This window comes from Hemitrygon akajei, chromosome 4 (assembly GCF_048418815.1).
Source record: "Hemitrygon akajei chromosome 4, sHemAka1.3, whole genome shotgun sequence".
In the NCBI taxonomy this organism is placed as follows: domain Eukaryota; kingdom Metazoa; phylum Chordata; class Chondrichthyes; order Myliobatiformes; family Dasyatidae; genus Hemitrygon; species Hemitrygon akajei.
In genome coordinates this window covers 181,892,338-181,908,652 of record NC_133127.1, presented here as the reverse complement: position 1 = coordinate 181,908,652, position 16,315 = coordinate 181,892,338, and the positions used below count along the sequence as shown (strand labels likewise).

General features: G+C 43.7%; 2 protein-coding genes across 4 annotated transcripts in view; one reads left to right on the top strand and one right to left on the bottom strand.

Annotated features, from left to right (window-relative positions):
- The window catches only part of ppp2r3b (protein phosphatase 2, regulatory subunit B'', beta), a 146,425-nt gene extending 138,549 nt beyond the window's left edge, over window positions 1–7,876 (top strand). The window contains exon 14 of the mRNA XM_073044179.1: window positions 7,370–7,876. Within this exon, the coding sequence (XP_072900280.1) occupies window positions 7,370–7,388 (19 nt within the window). The 3' untranslated portion in view covers window positions 7,389–7,876. The remainder of the gene's footprint in view (window positions 1–7,369) is intronic.
- The window catches only part of LOC140727018 (cohesin subunit SA-2), a 141,857-nt gene that overhangs the window by 34,939 nt on the left and 90,603 nt on the right, over window positions 1–16,315 (bottom strand). For all 3 annotated transcript variants that reach the window (XM_073044174.1, XM_073044172.1, XM_073044175.1), the window contains 7 exons: window positions 16,198–16,293; window positions 12,760–12,963; window positions 9,519–9,589; window positions 6,884–6,971; window positions 5,818–5,898; window positions 4,266–4,358; window positions 2,079–2,253 (listed from right to left, as the gene is read on the bottom strand). In XM_073044174.1, coding sequence (XP_072900275.1) covers window positions 2,079–2,253; window positions 4,266–4,358; window positions 5,818–5,898; window positions 6,884–6,971; window positions 9,519–9,589; window positions 12,760–12,963; window positions 16,198–16,293 — 808 coding nt within the window. The remainder of the gene's footprint in view (window positions 1–2,078; window positions 2,254–4,265; window positions 4,359–5,817; window positions 5,899–6,883; window positions 6,972–9,518; window positions 9,590–12,759; window positions 12,964–16,197; window positions 16,294–16,315) is intronic.

Genomic DNA, 16,315 nt, shown 5'->3' with positions numbered 1-16,315 from the left:
GCCATCTTGTGGTTGTTGGACACATTACACAAGGCAGCATTTCAAGTGTCTTTTCAAATTTAGTAAGAAATAATTATAATCTTTGTACAAGTTTTGCTGTAAACAGAATACACAAGTCCAAACCATGATAAACTATTCTCCACATGCCTGGATGAGTGCAACTCAAACAACTGTCAATGAACTCAATATCAACTTGTTTGATCGGTGAAAGAAAATGCTAAGGTATGACTATCCTGCAGGAGTCTGAACGCCTGTCCTGGGGTTAAAGGTAAACCATGAGATTCTACAGATACTGGAAATCCAGAGTAACACATAGAAAGTGCTGGAGGAACTCAGCAGGTCAGGCAGTGTCTATGGAGAGGAATAAAGAATCAATGTTTTGGGCTAAGACCCTTCATCAGGACTGGAAAAGGAGAAAGAAGTCAGAAACAGGAGGTGGAGGGAGGGGAAGGAGAACAGGCTGGAAGGTGACAAGTGAAGCCAGGTGGGGGGGGTGGGATGTGTGCCTGTCTCTAAGTAACACACACAAAGCACTGGAGGAAGTCGACAGGTCAGGCAGCGTCTACGGAGGGAAATAAATAGTTGAGAACTTCCCTCAGGATCAGGATCATCACTACCAGCTCTGATTCTCCAATACACTGTTTACTTCTGCTGATGTACTGAGTTCCACTATCATTTTGTGTGTGCTACCCAAGACTTCCAGTATCTGCAGAATCTCTTGTGTTTATTTTCAGCTAGACCTTGCCGTGGACACCAAACCGTGAAATAGTCTTTGAAGGTTTGTACAATGTAAGCTCCCTAAATTGAAGGTACGCAGATATACTCACGACAGATAAGCCTCAAACTCCTGTCTTAATCTAGAACAAGGACATTATGGTCAATATCATCCCATTAGAAGCTCAGCATTTCCTGGGATGACAGCCTGCTGCAGAGCGATAGGTAACTTGTTCCATCACAGTTCAAAGTTCAAGGTAAATGTATTATCAAAGTATGTAGCGTACTGTAAAACAGACTTAGACACCCTCGAGTTTTAATATGTTTTCAGATGGTATGGCTTCCACAGAGCTCTGATCTCAATGTCATCGAGGCTGTCTGGGATTACCTGGAGAGACAGAAGCAAGCGAGACAGGCAAAGACTACAGAAGAACTGTGGCAAGTTCTCCAAAATGCTTAGCACAACCTGCCAGCCAATTTGCTTATAAAACTGCACAACAGTCTACCTAAGAGAATTGATGTTGTTTTAAAGACAAAGGGTGGTCACACCAAATATTGATTTTAGTTTTTTTAAAAACTGTTGCTGCTCTACAGTGTTTTTTTGATATTTAGAAACATTTAATTATTTTTGAAAGTATCTTCGCTTTACAGAAATTTTTACATGTGCCTAAGACTTTTGCACAGTACTGTATACGTCATTATATTCTACCCTGAGATTCATTTTCTTGCAGGCATTTACAGTAGAAAAAATATAATCGAATCAATGAAAAGCAACCAATATGCAAAAGAAGACAAACTGTACAAACAAAACAAATAGTGATAATAAATAACTAATACTGAGAACAAGAGTTGCAGGATCCTCGACAGTGAGTCCATAGTTTGTGGAAACAGTTTAGACTTGAGGTGTGTTAGGTTATCCACAATGATTCAGGAGCCTGTTGGGTGAAGGGTAATAACTATTCCTGAATCTGGTGGTGTGGGACCTAAAATTTATGTACCTCCTTCCTGATGGCAACAGCGAGTGGAGAGCATGGTCTGGATGGTGGGGTCCCTGAGGATAGAAACTGTTTCTTTTTCTGCAAGCACTCCATGTAAATGTGCTCAGTGGCAGGGAGGGCTTTGCCTGTGAAGGACTGGGCTGTGTCCACCACCTTTGAGAAGCTTTTCTGTTCTTATACATTGGTGTTTCCATACCATGCCGCCATGCGACCAGTCAGTATACTCTCCACTGTGCACGTCTGTTTTGGAAGTTTTTAGATGAAATGCCAAATCTGCACAAACTTCTAAGAAAGTAGAGGTTATTTGTAATGGCTCGCCAGCTCCTGCGAAGTGCCAGCCTACAAACTCCACCCGCCCCCACTTGCCGTTGCTGACGTTCTCGCTGTCCTGGGGAACGAACACGTGCTCCATGACGAAGGCCAAAAGCTCAGACTGCAGGGAAGCCTCGGGAACGTAGGGGAAGGACTCGACGTTGTCACCGCCACTGGACTGAACCTCGTGGCTGAACACCAGCAGGAGGTCACAGAGGATCACGAAAGCCTGGCATTGGAAATACACACATTGTTAGTCACTGGGCACACACTCTGACCTGGGGGATTCTGCCAGCATCCCTGGCCATGCTAATTACATCGACTGAGAATGCTCATCAGCCCTCACTGAGGGGCAGATGGTGGAAAGCATTCTGGGCCCTGCCCTCCCCACTATCGAAGACATCTTCAAAATGGGGTTCCCCAAGAAGGCAGCATCCATCATTAAGGATGCTCACCACCCAGGACATGCCGGGTTCTCATTGCTACCATCAAGGAGGAGGTACAGGAGCCTGAAGACCCACACTCACTGTTTTAAGAACAGCTTCTTCCCCTCTACCATTAGATTTCTGAAAGGTCCATAAACCCATCCCAAATGATCCACTTTTCAATATTTACTTATTTGAGCCAGAACCCATTGATCAAGGTGCCACAGGACAGTCAACTATCCAGATCTCCCTTGGAGATCCCAGCCTTTAAAGATTACAGTGAAAATCCCAAGAAATTATCAGGGGCCTTTAACGAAACTGGGTAACACATACGACGTGTTGGAGGAATTCAGCACTTCAGGCAGCACCAGTGGAAAGGAAAAAGTAGTCAATGCTTTGGGCTGAGACCCTTCATCAGGACCTGCATGAAGGATCTCGGTCAGAAACAGTGACTATTTATTCCATTCCATAGGTGCCACCTGACCTGTTGAGATCTCTGGCATTTTATAAGTATAACTCTGGATTTCCAGCTTCTGCAGAATCCCGTGTGTTAAAGAAACTGGGTGTTTGACTTTTTTTTCATTTTCTCTGAACACTTTAATTTATTAGATATGAAAATGGATGTGGGGAAATGGAAGGCAATAGATCAAGTGATGAAATCATGAGGAACAAGTCCAACAGAGTTGGCAAACACGTTAATTCCTCATGAGCCCAAAGTTCATATATTCCTTTCCCTTGTGGGAGGGAGCCAAGGACTAACTCCCAAGCAGGTCAGGAACTAAATCCTCTGTTGCATCAATCAACCTCACAGATTACAATCATCCCCTGGTGGACTGCTAGAGATGGCAGGAACCACGTTGTATCAATGCCTTTTGTGGGCTATGACCTTGGACCTTATCGTTTACCTGTACTGCACTTCCTCTGTAGCTGTTGTACTTTAATCTGCATTGTTATTGTTTGACCTTGCTCCTCTGCAATGCGCCCTGTATGAGCCCTGTACTTGATCTGTATGAGCTTTAAAAATACCCAATGTCTTAGGCTCCACAGCCATCTGTGGCAATGCATTCCACAGACCCACCACCCTCTGGCTAAAGAAATTCCTCCTCATCTCTGTTCAACAGGGACGTCCCTCTGTTCTGAGGTTGTGCTCTCTGGTCCTAGACTGCACCACGATAGGAAACATCTTCTATCTCTCGGCCCTTCAATACTCGATGACAATGGATGGGTAGTGGGCAATGGTTAGGGGATGGCGATTGAGGGACTATTGATGAGCAGTGGCTGGTGGACAAGGATTGGTGAATGATGGTTAATGGACGATGTTGGTGAGCAACTGCTGGTGGGTGACGCTCATCCTCTGATCATCTTCCCTTTGGTGGGAGCTCACATTCACCCTTGTGAATATTGGGAACCTACGTCAAAGGTGCTTTAGAAACTGAAAACACAAGAACGAAGGCAGATGCTGGAAGTCTGGAGCAACACACACAAAACAACAGAAGAACTCAGCAGGTCAGGCAGCATCTATAGAGGGAAATGGATAAGAGTTAAGACCTTCAACACAACTCAAAAAGCCCTGTTTCAATCCATTAATACTTTTATTCTATGGATTGTTGTAGCATAGAAATTATGGGCCAAATGGCCTATTTTCCACAATTCTGTGAAATTTGTAAAGTCTAGAGCAAGGGAATGGGGCCAATCATATAGACCCTTGAAAGAGCTAGCACCTGCATAACAAGCCATATGGCCTCCTTCTCTATCAACAGCAGGTAAAATTCAGAAAAACAGCACAAAATCTGAAGGTTTTGTTATCCATACTGACCTGCTCTCTGATAACATCGCTGACATTGGTCAAATACTGTCTGGAAATATAACAGAATCCCCTCATCTGCTTCCCCACGGACTCCTGCATGGTCTGCGTAAGAACAAAGCCAACTTTTACACGCCAAAGACAAAGGATAATTTTCCGATATGAGTTGCACTGTCGAGATTTCTTATACCCTGGCCAGGCTATCATGAAGAACTGTATCCACACGTTAAAGGAAGAACATCAATGACTCTCTAACCATAACAACCAGGCGAGGAATACTGGAGTAAACATTCATATGGTAGGCTCCAGTATACAGCACTCTGCAAAAGTCCTATACACAGTACTGTGCAAAACTCTTAGACACCCTAGATTTTTTGTATGGTTTCAGAGAGCCCTTATCTCAACATCACTGAGTCTGTCTGGGATTACCTAGAGAGACAGAAGCAAGCGAGACAGACAAGGTCTGAAGAAGAACTGGCAGGTTTTCCAGAATTCTTGGAACAACCTACCAGCTGATTTTCTCAAAAAAACTGCACGACAGTGTACCGAAAAGAATCAATGCAGCTTTAACGGCAAAGGGTGGTCACACCAAATTCTGATTTAGTTTAGTTTTTTGTTCCTGTTTACTGCTCTTTATAGCAATTTTTTTTTGATATTTAGAACGTTTTCATATCATTTACAGATTTGTTTTTATATGTGCCTAAGGCTCTTGCACAGTACTGTACATACAGAGGGGCTGCAGTAATCTGAGTGTTAATACAACCGGTGCAGAATATTAGAATGGACAGCGTGCTCAGCCTAGTTGAAATCTGGAAGTGAGTCCACATGGGGATGGGGACTGGTCTGTGACATTCTCTCAGAATAAGTTATCAGATTTAAGACGGTTAATTACAATTAATGGACAGAGATTTCCAGGACTGATTGATCACCAGTATTGCTTACACGAAACAAGAACCATTTTGAGATAGTATCAGTGGCGATTAAACGTATGTAGTCCAGAACCTGTCTGGCGTGTGGTAAGGGACAACACACCAAAAAATAAATCTCCTCACCTTTACTAAGAAAGACTAGAATCTGCATAGTTAGCCTGTACACCAGGTGCTATTGTAACATTGGTGCCGCAGGTCGTCTTTGATTCTATGGATCAGTATAGCATGAAAACAATGGGCTGAATGGCCTATTTTATACAGCTCTGTGGAGCTTGAAGAATCTAGAGCAGAGGAATGGGATTGATCGAACAGCACTTTGGAAGGGCTAACACAGGAATAACAGCCTAAATGGCTCCATTCTCTGATGTAGTCAGGGAAGGATTGAAAAGGTGAGCTGTTGACCATGAATTTAGACAGGTTAATCATTCTGAGTGGATTGAGTAAATAATGGCCAAGTTCAAAGTAAATTTATTATCAAAGTACATACACGTCACTGTATGCTACCCCGAGATTCATTTTCCTGCAGGTATTCACAATAGCACAGAATGAATGAAAAACTACACACAGACTGACAAACAACTAATATACAAAAGAAGACAAACTGTGCAATACAATAGGAAGTCGACATACAGTACCTTAGAGGAAATGCCTTCAGAAACTTTGGAGAGTTGCCACATGATGTGAAAGTAGCTACACTTTATTGCCTGAATAATGATCTGCAACATGGGGGAGAAAAGTCATTGTAAACTTTGCCTTTTTAAGTTAAAATAATTAGGGCTTTTACGTTAAATGTTATTTATTATTTATCTATTGAGATACAGCGAGGAATAGGCCCTTTTGCCACCCAGCAATCCCCTGATTTAATCCTAGCCTGATCACAGGACAACTTGCAATGACCAATTAACCTACCAACCGGTACGTCTTTGGACTGTGGGAGGAAACCAGAGCACCCAGAGGAAACCCACATGGTCACGGGCAGAATGTGCAAACTCCTTCCGGGTAGCGGTGGGAATTGAACCCAGCTCACTTGTACTGTAAAGCTACCACGCCGTGTAGTTAAGTACAGCATGAAACCATTCAGTTAACTCATTCAGTGCCAAGTGAGACTTGGTTCTGGAGACTATGAAAAGAGATAGGCACATGGATAAAGTAAAAATGGAAAGATATGTAGGAGGGAAGGGTTAGATTGATAAGGTCTAGATTGGTTAAGGTTAGATTGATAAAGTAGGCTATAAGGTCACGGTCATCAGATGAAGGGCCTGACTGCACTGTATTATTCTATGTTCTGAGAGACACAATGAAGCTTTTGTGATTTGTAATATGGTCAAAGAGATTTTAAAAATGACTCTCAAGGTTTGTGCAGTATTGCACAACAGGAAGCTCTGACGGAGGTTTATAATTTTATTAGAGGCATTGACGGACAGCTGGCTTCTTTTACACAGGGTCAAAATGTCTGGCACTGGAGAGCATGTATTTAAGGTGTGAAGGAGGAAGTTCACAGAAGATGTGTAAGAGTTTTTACAGGGAGAGGTGGTGGTAGGGGTGGCAGTGGAGGCAAAAACGATAGAGGCATTTCACAAGCTCTTACATAGGTACGTGAATGTGTAGATAGTTGGGGGGGGGGGGGTAACGATATTATGTAGGCAGAAGGGATAAGTTTAGTTAGCCATCTAATTACCAGTTTAATAAGTTGAGACTCACCGGCTCCGGGACATTCCCGTCCTCCAGCCCACTCTTCAGCAGCTTACAGGTGCTGTTTAACAAATTCCATCGAGTTATGTCATGAGCACTGAAGCAGGGAACAGGGAGAGGGAACTCAGGTCAGGAAGAAAATGTACTTTTGAAGATCAAATGAAACTGCAGATGGTGGAAACCTCAAGCAGGGCATGCCGGGAAGATTTAGCAGTTCGGGGCAGCAAAGTAACACAGCATGGAGCGTAAAGCTTTACAGCGCCTCCTACGTTGACACTGAAAGACTGCGTCACTGGCAGGTACACCCTCAGACTGTGTTGGTCATTGACATAAGCAACACATTCCACTGTAGGATTCAATATTTTGATGTGCATATTACGAATAAAGCTCATCTCTAATCTGTGGGAAGAGGAATGGAATCAATTTTTTCAGGCGGAAGGTGCATCATCAGAACACTTTAGATCTGAAATGTTAACTCTGTTTCTCTCCCCACAGATGCAGCCTGACCTGCTGATCAACAATGACTTCCGGCCCGACACCGCAAGAAACTGCAGAGAGTCGTAGACGCAGCTCAGCACATCACAGAAACCAACCTGCCCTCTATATCCGCTGTCTAGACTTCTCACTGCCTCAACGAAGCAGTCAACGTAAAGACCCCACCCGCTCCGAACAGTCTCTCTTCGCTCCCCTCCCGTCAGACAGAGGATAGAAAAGCCTGAAAGTAGGCCCCTGAACCAGCGTGGATAACTTCACTCACCTCAACCCTGAACTGATTCAACAACCTACAGACTCACTTTCAAGGACTCTACAACTCATGCTCTCAGGATTATTAGCTTACTATTTATTTATTTATTTATTATTTGTGTTTTTCTTGTATTTCCACAGATTATCTTCTGCACTTTGCTGCTTGTCAGATTTTGTGTGCAGCTTTTTATTGTTTCTATTACATGTTTTGTTCTACTGCGAATGCCTGCAAAAAATGAATCTCAGGGTAGTATATATGTACTCTGATAATAAATTTTCTTTGAACTTTGAACGATCTGTGTGAAAAGTTGCCCCTCAAGTCCCCCTTAGATCTCCCACCACCCTCACCTTAAAGCGACGCTCTCTAGTTATGGATGCCTCTACCCGGGGAAAAGACTGGGACCATCCACCTTATCTGTGCCCCTCATGATTTTACGCACGTCTCCAAGGTCACCCTTCAGTTTTCTATCCTCCAGAAAAAAAAGGTTCCAGCTTATCCAGCCCCTCCTTGTTACTCAAATCTTCAAGCCCCAGTAAATCAAAACAAAGCTTCCACTAATTTCTCCCCCTCCCCCTTCTGTACTTTTCCATTCCCAGTTCTGGCTATCCTCTCACCTTCTTGCTTCTCCTCATCTGCCCATCCCCTCCTACTGGTGCCCTTCCCTTTCTCCCAGGGTCCAGTCTAGTCTCCCTCCAGATTCCTTCTTCCTCAGCTTTTTACCTTTTTCACCTATCGCTTCCCAGCTTCTCACTTCAACCCCACTTTCCCTCTCACTTGGCTTCTCCTGTCATCATCCAGCTTCTGACCTCATCTCCATCCCCTTCACCCCACCACCTATTTACCTTCCCCCTCACCTGCCTTCACCTCTACACCTATCACCATCTGGTTTGTACTCCTTTCCCTCCTCCCAACTTCTTATTCTGGCTTCTTCCCTCTTCCCTTACAGTCTTGATGAAGGGTCTCAGCCAGAAATGTCAACTGTTTACTCCACTCCAGATACTGCCTGACCTGCTGTTCCTTCAGCTTTGTGTGCGTGTGTGTGTTTAGGTGCAAATCTGGTTCTGTCATAAATGGCTGCAGGAATAGAAAGCAGCATACTGTTGGAAAATTTACCAAAAATTGGAAAGGTGGAGGCTGTATAACACCGTATACAATGACAATGCACACTAATACTGAATTGGGCTTCTCGTCAAATAGAGAGCATTTTTTACTGGAGTCTTCCATATCATTTTTCTATAATGTGGGAAACCAAAATGAGCTCTATGTTCAGTGGCCACTTTTTTAGGGGCACCTGCTCGTTAATGCAAATATCTAATCAGCCAATCATATGGCAGCAACTCAATCCCTAAAAACATGCAGACACAGTCAAGAGATTGTTGTTGTTCAGACCAACCATCAGAATGGGGAAGAAATGTGATACAAGTGACTTCAACTCGGTGCCAGATGGGGTGGTTTGAGTATCTCAGAAATTGCTGATCTCCTGAGATTTTCACACACAACAGTCTCCAGTGTTTACAGAAAATAGTGCAAGAAACAAAGAAACATCTTGTGAGTGGCAGTTCTGTGGGTGAAATTGCCTTGTTAATGAGAGAGGGCAGAGGATAATGGTCAAACTGTTTCAAGCTGACAGGAAGGTGAAAGTAACTGGAATAATCACACATTACAACAGTGACGTGCTGCAGAACATCTCTGCACACACAACACATCAAACCTTGAAGAGGATGGGCTATAGCAGCAGAAGACCATGAATATACACTCAGTGGCCACTTTATTAGGTAAAGGAGGCACCTGCTAAAGTGTCCATGGTGTGTATATTTCAACAGTAAGTGGTGATCTCCATGTCTCCATTGTCAATTTACAAACTAAATTTCAGTCCATTACTGCAAAGGTCTCACTTACTTATGGAAGGTAGTTATTCTCTTCAACGTTGACCACATTTGGTAAGATTCAGTCTCGTTGAACCGGTCTCCCTGTGGCACAATAAATCACAAATAAGGAGCTATAAAAGTCAAAAGTGGTACCATTGGGTAAGTGCCCCCAACTTTCTGTGTGACTGGGAATTAATCTAATGTTGTAGCCAAATACAAACTGACGTACAAACCATCAAGGGACAAGGTTAACTGAGCATTCAGATATCACACTGCCCCCTGTAGGTTGGAGTTTTTTCCAGCTTGTAGAGCCAGGTTCTCAAAGCAAACACACTCAACATCTCAGAGGATCTGCCTGGGCCCTGCACACAAAAGCAATTACGACGAAGGCATGGCAGTGGCTATACTTCGTTAGGAGTTTGAGGAGAATCAGTACACCTCAGACACTAGAAACATAGAAAACCTACAGCACAATACAGGCCCTTCAGCCCACAAAGCTGTGCCGAACACGTCCTTACCTTAGAAATTACTAGACTTCCCCATAGCCCTCTATTTTTCTAAGCTCCATGTACCTATCCAAAAGTCTCTTAAAAGACCCTATCGTATCCGCCTCCACCACCGTTGCTGGCAGCCCATTCCACGCACTCACCACTCTCTGATTAAAAAACTTACCCCTGACATCTCCTCTGTACCTACTCCCCAGCACTTTAAACCTGTGTCCTCTTGTGGCAACTATTTCAGCCCTGAGAAAAAGTCTCTGACTATCCACATGATCAATGCCTGTAGCAAATTTCTACAGATACAATTCTGACTGCTTGCATCATCACTGCTATAGATGCTTCAAAAGGTTGTAGACTCTACCAGCTCTTTCACGGGCACAAGCCTCACCTCCATCGTGGACATCTTCCAAAGATGGTGCGTTGAGAAGGCAGCATCCATCACAAAGTACCATCCAGGACATGCCCTCTCCTCATTCCTACCAACAACACAGAGCTACAGCAGCCTGAAGGCCCACATTTAGGAACAGCTTCTTTCCCTCTGCCATCAGATTTCTAAATGGTCCATCAACCCATGAGCACTGCGTCACTACTCCTCTTTTGCACTATTTATTTATGTTTAGATTGTAACTTATAATATTTTTTATGTCTTGCACTGTCCAGCTCCCACAAAATAATACATTTTATGACTTAAGTCAGTGACAATAAACCTGACTCTGATCACGCAACACTGGCCGTTCGCTTTTCTCTCTTCTATCTTCTTGAAGACACAAGAGCTCGAAAGCCTGGAACAGCCGTTCTTCCCCACTAGACTCCCGGATCAACCACCGTTTTCACTTCTTCCTGGCAGTGCTGCCACATTCTCATATTCTTAACTCGACCTCTCATTTATTTCACTGTTGTCACTTTTACTTTGCATTGCAACATTTGCACCACTCCATTTCTGTGTTCATCACTGTATTTATTATTATCATAAGGCCATAATTCATAGGAGCAGAATTATGGCATTTGGCCCATCGAGCCTGCTCCGCTATTCTATCATGGATGATTTATTTCCCCTCTCAACACTATTCTTCTGCCTTCTCCCTGTAACCTATAATATCCTGAATAATCAAGTACCTGTCAGTCTTCATTTTAAATATCCCCAATGATTTGGCCTCCACAGCCCTCTGTAGCAATAATTTCCACAGATTCACCACCATCTGGCTAAAGAAATTCCTCCTCATCTCTGTTTCAAAGGGATGTCCTTGTATTCTGAGGCTGTGCCCTCTGGTCCTGGACTCTCCCCCCCGCCCCCGGAAATATTTTCTTTCTGTCCACTCCATTTAGGCTTTTCAATATTCAGAAGGTTTTCCCCTCATTCTTCTAAACTGCAGCAAGTACAAGCCCAGCAAACGCTCCGCTTACATTAACCCTTTCATTCCTGAATCCTCTCCAATGCCAGCATATCCTTTCATAGATATGAGCCTCAGAACTGCTGACGATACAATATTCACTGCTGCCCGCGTGATCTTTACAAGAGCAAGTAATCATCTTGCATCCTATTGTATATGATGAGAAACTAATCTGACCTAACCTAACAAATCTTTTATAGAATCTTTGAAAAGCTGTTAGAGACCCATGCAAGAACATCTCAATACCAAGAAGTACAAGTTTTATGATGGTATTGGGTTCCTGTCTGCAAAGCCCTAAACTCAAACGAAGATTTTAAACCCCATCCAATATATAGTAGATATCAATGGGTACACTCATTATAGGAAGGTTATACTATATCTCCCTACTCCTTAAGGACTAGTTTACTTCCCTGTCTAGCCTCGGTGGCGATGCTGAGGAGCCAGTACCCTTTGCTTCAGTGGTGTGCCCTTCCTGCTCTAATAAGGAGGAGATACTTCCAACTAATGAAGTAGTTCAAACACAGTTTATTTTAAATTCAGACAAATAATTCATAACACACGATTAACAATCACAGAGAATTCCCAATTTATAAAAGATATGCAAATTACAAAATACAAAGGATTCACAAACAGAGATACAGTTCTTACAAACTGGAAAAACATACCAATGAGTTGCAGACGAATGAGTCATCCATCGCAGAAAACAAAGGTTGTGGAATAAGTCCTAGATCCTCCTTTTGTAACCCATCTCTCTGTTATTCTCCTTGACATTCCTGACAATTTCCCATCATTCCAATACTAGTTTCTACTAGATAACATCATCTGCATGTGATGTTTTCTAGATACCTTTGCTGGGGCAAAGTAACTTGCACAGATGGTCTTAAAAGCCTCTGGCAAAAGAGATCCCAAACATTCACAATGAATGCTGTGATGCATGACACCATGTACACAAACATCCCTACTTGTAACCAGGTTTGACCTGCTAAGCAACGTAACCCCACTGTCTAGCCTTCAGCTAATGGAGACAAGTCTCGTGGCCCTGCAAAAATGTGCCTCCAACTTCAAACTGATTGCTGCTTGCAACTTAACATTAAGGACTGGGGATGTTCTTAACAAAAAAAAAGCTGAACGAAGAATCAAATTTTAATTCTATCACCAATAACTCTGACCTTCAGAAAGGTCTTGCAGCTGTGCTAGAAGGCCAAGTTTAGCAATAAGCTTCTCGGGCCCTGGAAAGTGAGCATCATCACAGAATCAGATACAGTATGTCGCACTCTACCCCATTTCCAAGTTTGGCTTCATTGAAAAATTTGTTTCACTAGGTGATATATAAATGCAAACAATTCCTTAATTAAAAGGAGAAAAAATATAAAGATCTCACCTTGTGAAGAAAGTCTTTCAGCAGCCGGTTGAACTTCCCCACAAGCTGGTCGAATAACTGACTCTTTGCTTGTTCTACTTGTTCGTGAGCAGCCAGCTCCTCCTTGCTAAGGAAGAGGTACGCCTTCGAACAGAACTCCAGAACTTCAGAGCCTGTCTCCTGTTCCACTATCTCCTTTATCTGCTTCAGCAGGGTACCCAAATGCTGCCAATTCCAAAAACGAAGAAAACACCGTGAGAAGAGCAATGGAATTCCAAAACCAAACACCCATATTTCCTTGATCTAGATTAATTTTCCAAAGATTCAAAGTACATTTATTATCAAAGAATGTATAAATTATACAACCTTGATATCTGTTTGCTTACAGGTAGCTACAAAGCATGGAACCTGAAAGAACCCAATTAAAGGAAAAAAAAGATCTCCAACATACAATGTGCAAGAGAAAGAAAAAAATGCAAATCACGCAAACAATCGAAGCAAACAACAGCATTCCAAGCCAAACTGAATCCTCAGATCTGAATCCCAGAGCAGCCTGGAGTAGGCCCAAAGCCTCACTTATCAGTTCATCATATTAGTGGGCACGGAGCACGGCAGCCAGGGCAGTCTTCATAGCCTCAGCGCCATGGAAAGAGGAGTGACCATCATGGAGAGCAGGTGAAATCGGTTCTCACCTCAGATCCTGGCACCTTGCCTTTTCAGTCCATCTGGACAGGCGTTTAAATTGACCAAAAAGCAGACGAGCAAAAGACTCCAATCCCCTGGAGAGAAGAGTGAACATCACGGAAAGCGAGCGAAAACGGCTCTTGCCTCCCATCTGAGCCGGCGTTTAGATTGTCTGAACAGCGATATCCTACTTCGCACGAGGACCCGGCCGCTGTGAAGGGCTTGGGGCCTAGACCATGCCGCCCAGCGACTGATTTCACCACCCAGCCCAAAGCCGCTCCCAAGCTCTTCAAATCAGCTCGGTGCCCAAAACGATCCAACCTCGCATCCGGGCCAGATGTACGGGCATCAAATTTCCTCTGCCCCAGCCTCTCCTCTCGACAGCAACAGTGATCCAATTTCACAACCTAACATAACTTACCTCAGAAAAGGTGATATCGGTGATGTTTTTAGTTAGATATCTTATCTTTTTAACTACCAGTGAGCTGCTGCACGCATTCAGTGGCGCAATCTTTACTGGAAGCAATTTGCCACAGTAATGATAAGCTGAATAGCACCTGCTATTATCGAGACATAAATTATTCCATAATGTGCAATATTGTGTAAATTCTTACTCTCTGTCAGTTTCTGGAAAATTTCTGTCATCGAAACCCCAGCTTCCCAATACTGGCAAATGGCCAACAGGGTGAGAGTACTGATAGAAATGTAAACTGTTCCTGAATCTGTAAATTAACTCCCAGGATGCTGCCTGGATTGGAGAGCATGTCTTATGAGGACAGATTGAGTAAACTAGGGCTTTTCTTGTTGCAGTGAAGGAGGACGAGAGGCAACTTGATAGAGGTGTGTAAGTTGATAAGAGGCATAGATTGAGTGGATAGTTAGCCAGCAACTTTTCCCCAGGGAGGCAATGGCTATTATGTATGAGAGAGCATAATTCTAAAGTGATTAGAGGGAAGTATGGGGGGGTGCGATGTCAGGAGCAGTTTATTTTTTTTACACACACACAGAGTGGTAGGTGCGTGGAATGGCTACTAGGGATGGCTGGTAGAGGCAGATACATTCATCATCACCATTATGTGTCGTGTCATACGACGTCAGCAACCACGGTCTTTGACCATGGTTGTTCTCGGCAAATTTTTCTACAGAAGTGGTTTGCCATTGCCTTCTTCTGGGCAGTGTCTTTACAAGACGGGTGACCCCAGCCATTATCAATACTCTTCAGAGATTGTCTGCCTGGTGTCAGTGGTCGCAAAACCAGGACTTGTGATATGCACCAGCTGCTCATGCAACCATTCACCACCTGCTCCCGTGGCTTTACAGGACTCTGATTGGGGGGCTAAGCAGGTGCTACACCTTGTCCAAGGGTGACCTGCAGGCTACCAGAGGGAAGGAGTGCCGTAACCTCCTTTAGTAGAGACAAATCTCCAAACTGCCACCCAAGCAGATACATTAGGGACATTTTAGAGGCTCTTAAATAGGAACATGGGCAAAAGAGAAAAGTAGGGCTATGCATTAGGCTGATCTTGGAGTAGGGCGAAAGGTTGCCACGAGATTGTGGGCCAAAGGGCTGTACTGTGCTCTGCTATGTTCTGTGTTCTAAACTTGACTTCTAGTGTCCACGTCTCCTCGATGCTCCTAGATAAATCTTCATTGCTTTGACAATTTTATTGTTCTTCAGTGGCAAGTAAGTGAAACAGCCAGCAGAAGTGCTGCCTGATGGTTCGCTGGAGTTCGAGGATGCTGCGCTAAGCCAGACAGTACTGGCTGATGTGAGGATGCTCTCTATGTTGGCAGTGTAGAATTGCACCAGTATGTTCTGGGGAGATGGAATTTTACCACTTGCCTCAAGAAATACATCCACTGTTGAGCATTTTTGTTAATGAAGAAGATATGGTTCTCCCAGATGATTCATTCCTGACCTCCGGTGTCACCTATATGGAGTTTGCACGTTCTCCTTGCGACACTGTGGGTGTTCTCTTGAGTAGGTTAATTGGCCACTATAAACTGCCCTGTGATTGGCAGAATTTAGGGGAAATTGAAGGGAATATAGAGAGATTAAAATGGGGTTCGTGAATGAAAATGGATGGGTGAAAGTTGGTGTGGACGTAGTGGGCTGAAGGGCCTACTTCAGTGGTGAATGACTCGATGGCCTTGTAAAGCAGTAGATTAGTGTGGGGTTGTGTTGGACTAAAGTGTCTTAACTTGCCTGCTCATGGAAAGTCACTCCACAGTGGGAGGCGGGGACTGGCCTGTGTAAGGAGCACGGCAGCTCCTCTGCTCAATTCTGGCGCCGATGGTGCTTAAGTCCAGTACGCAGTAACCATGTCTGAGGTCGCTGTGGACCAAGTAGATGTGTTTCATGGAGGCGGTAAACAGTGGAGGATATGCTTTAGTGCAGAATGCCCATGTACACACTCGAGATCAGTACTTGCCACCGTCTGTATATTTAATGTCTGTTTTGTCCTGCCGATTCGGCCGCTCAGTTTAGTTAAGAATTTGCAACCAAGTGTAGCTTGAAGAGTCATTAAATATTTAGTGTCGTGGTCTGGTAACTTTGGGGACTTAGATAAGTACCTGTTTGACTTAGATGTTTGGTTGAGTGTTTCACCATTTGAATTGTAAATAAATAGTTAACGAGCTTACTCATAATCAGTGTCAGTTAATGAATCTGCGAATCTGCTTCCCCCTTGGGGGAGGTTGCTGGTGGATGCAGATTTGGTGGGAGAAAATACCCTGTTTCCGTGCGGTGTGGCTTGAATAACGCAGTGGGCTCACCTTTTCCATTTGCACTGTACTGTAGACCTCCAGATCAAAATACTGGGGTATTTGTAGAAGGTTGAGCTTAATTGCTTTCTCCCCGTCAGCTGAATACTGCAAAATTAACGTACACAAA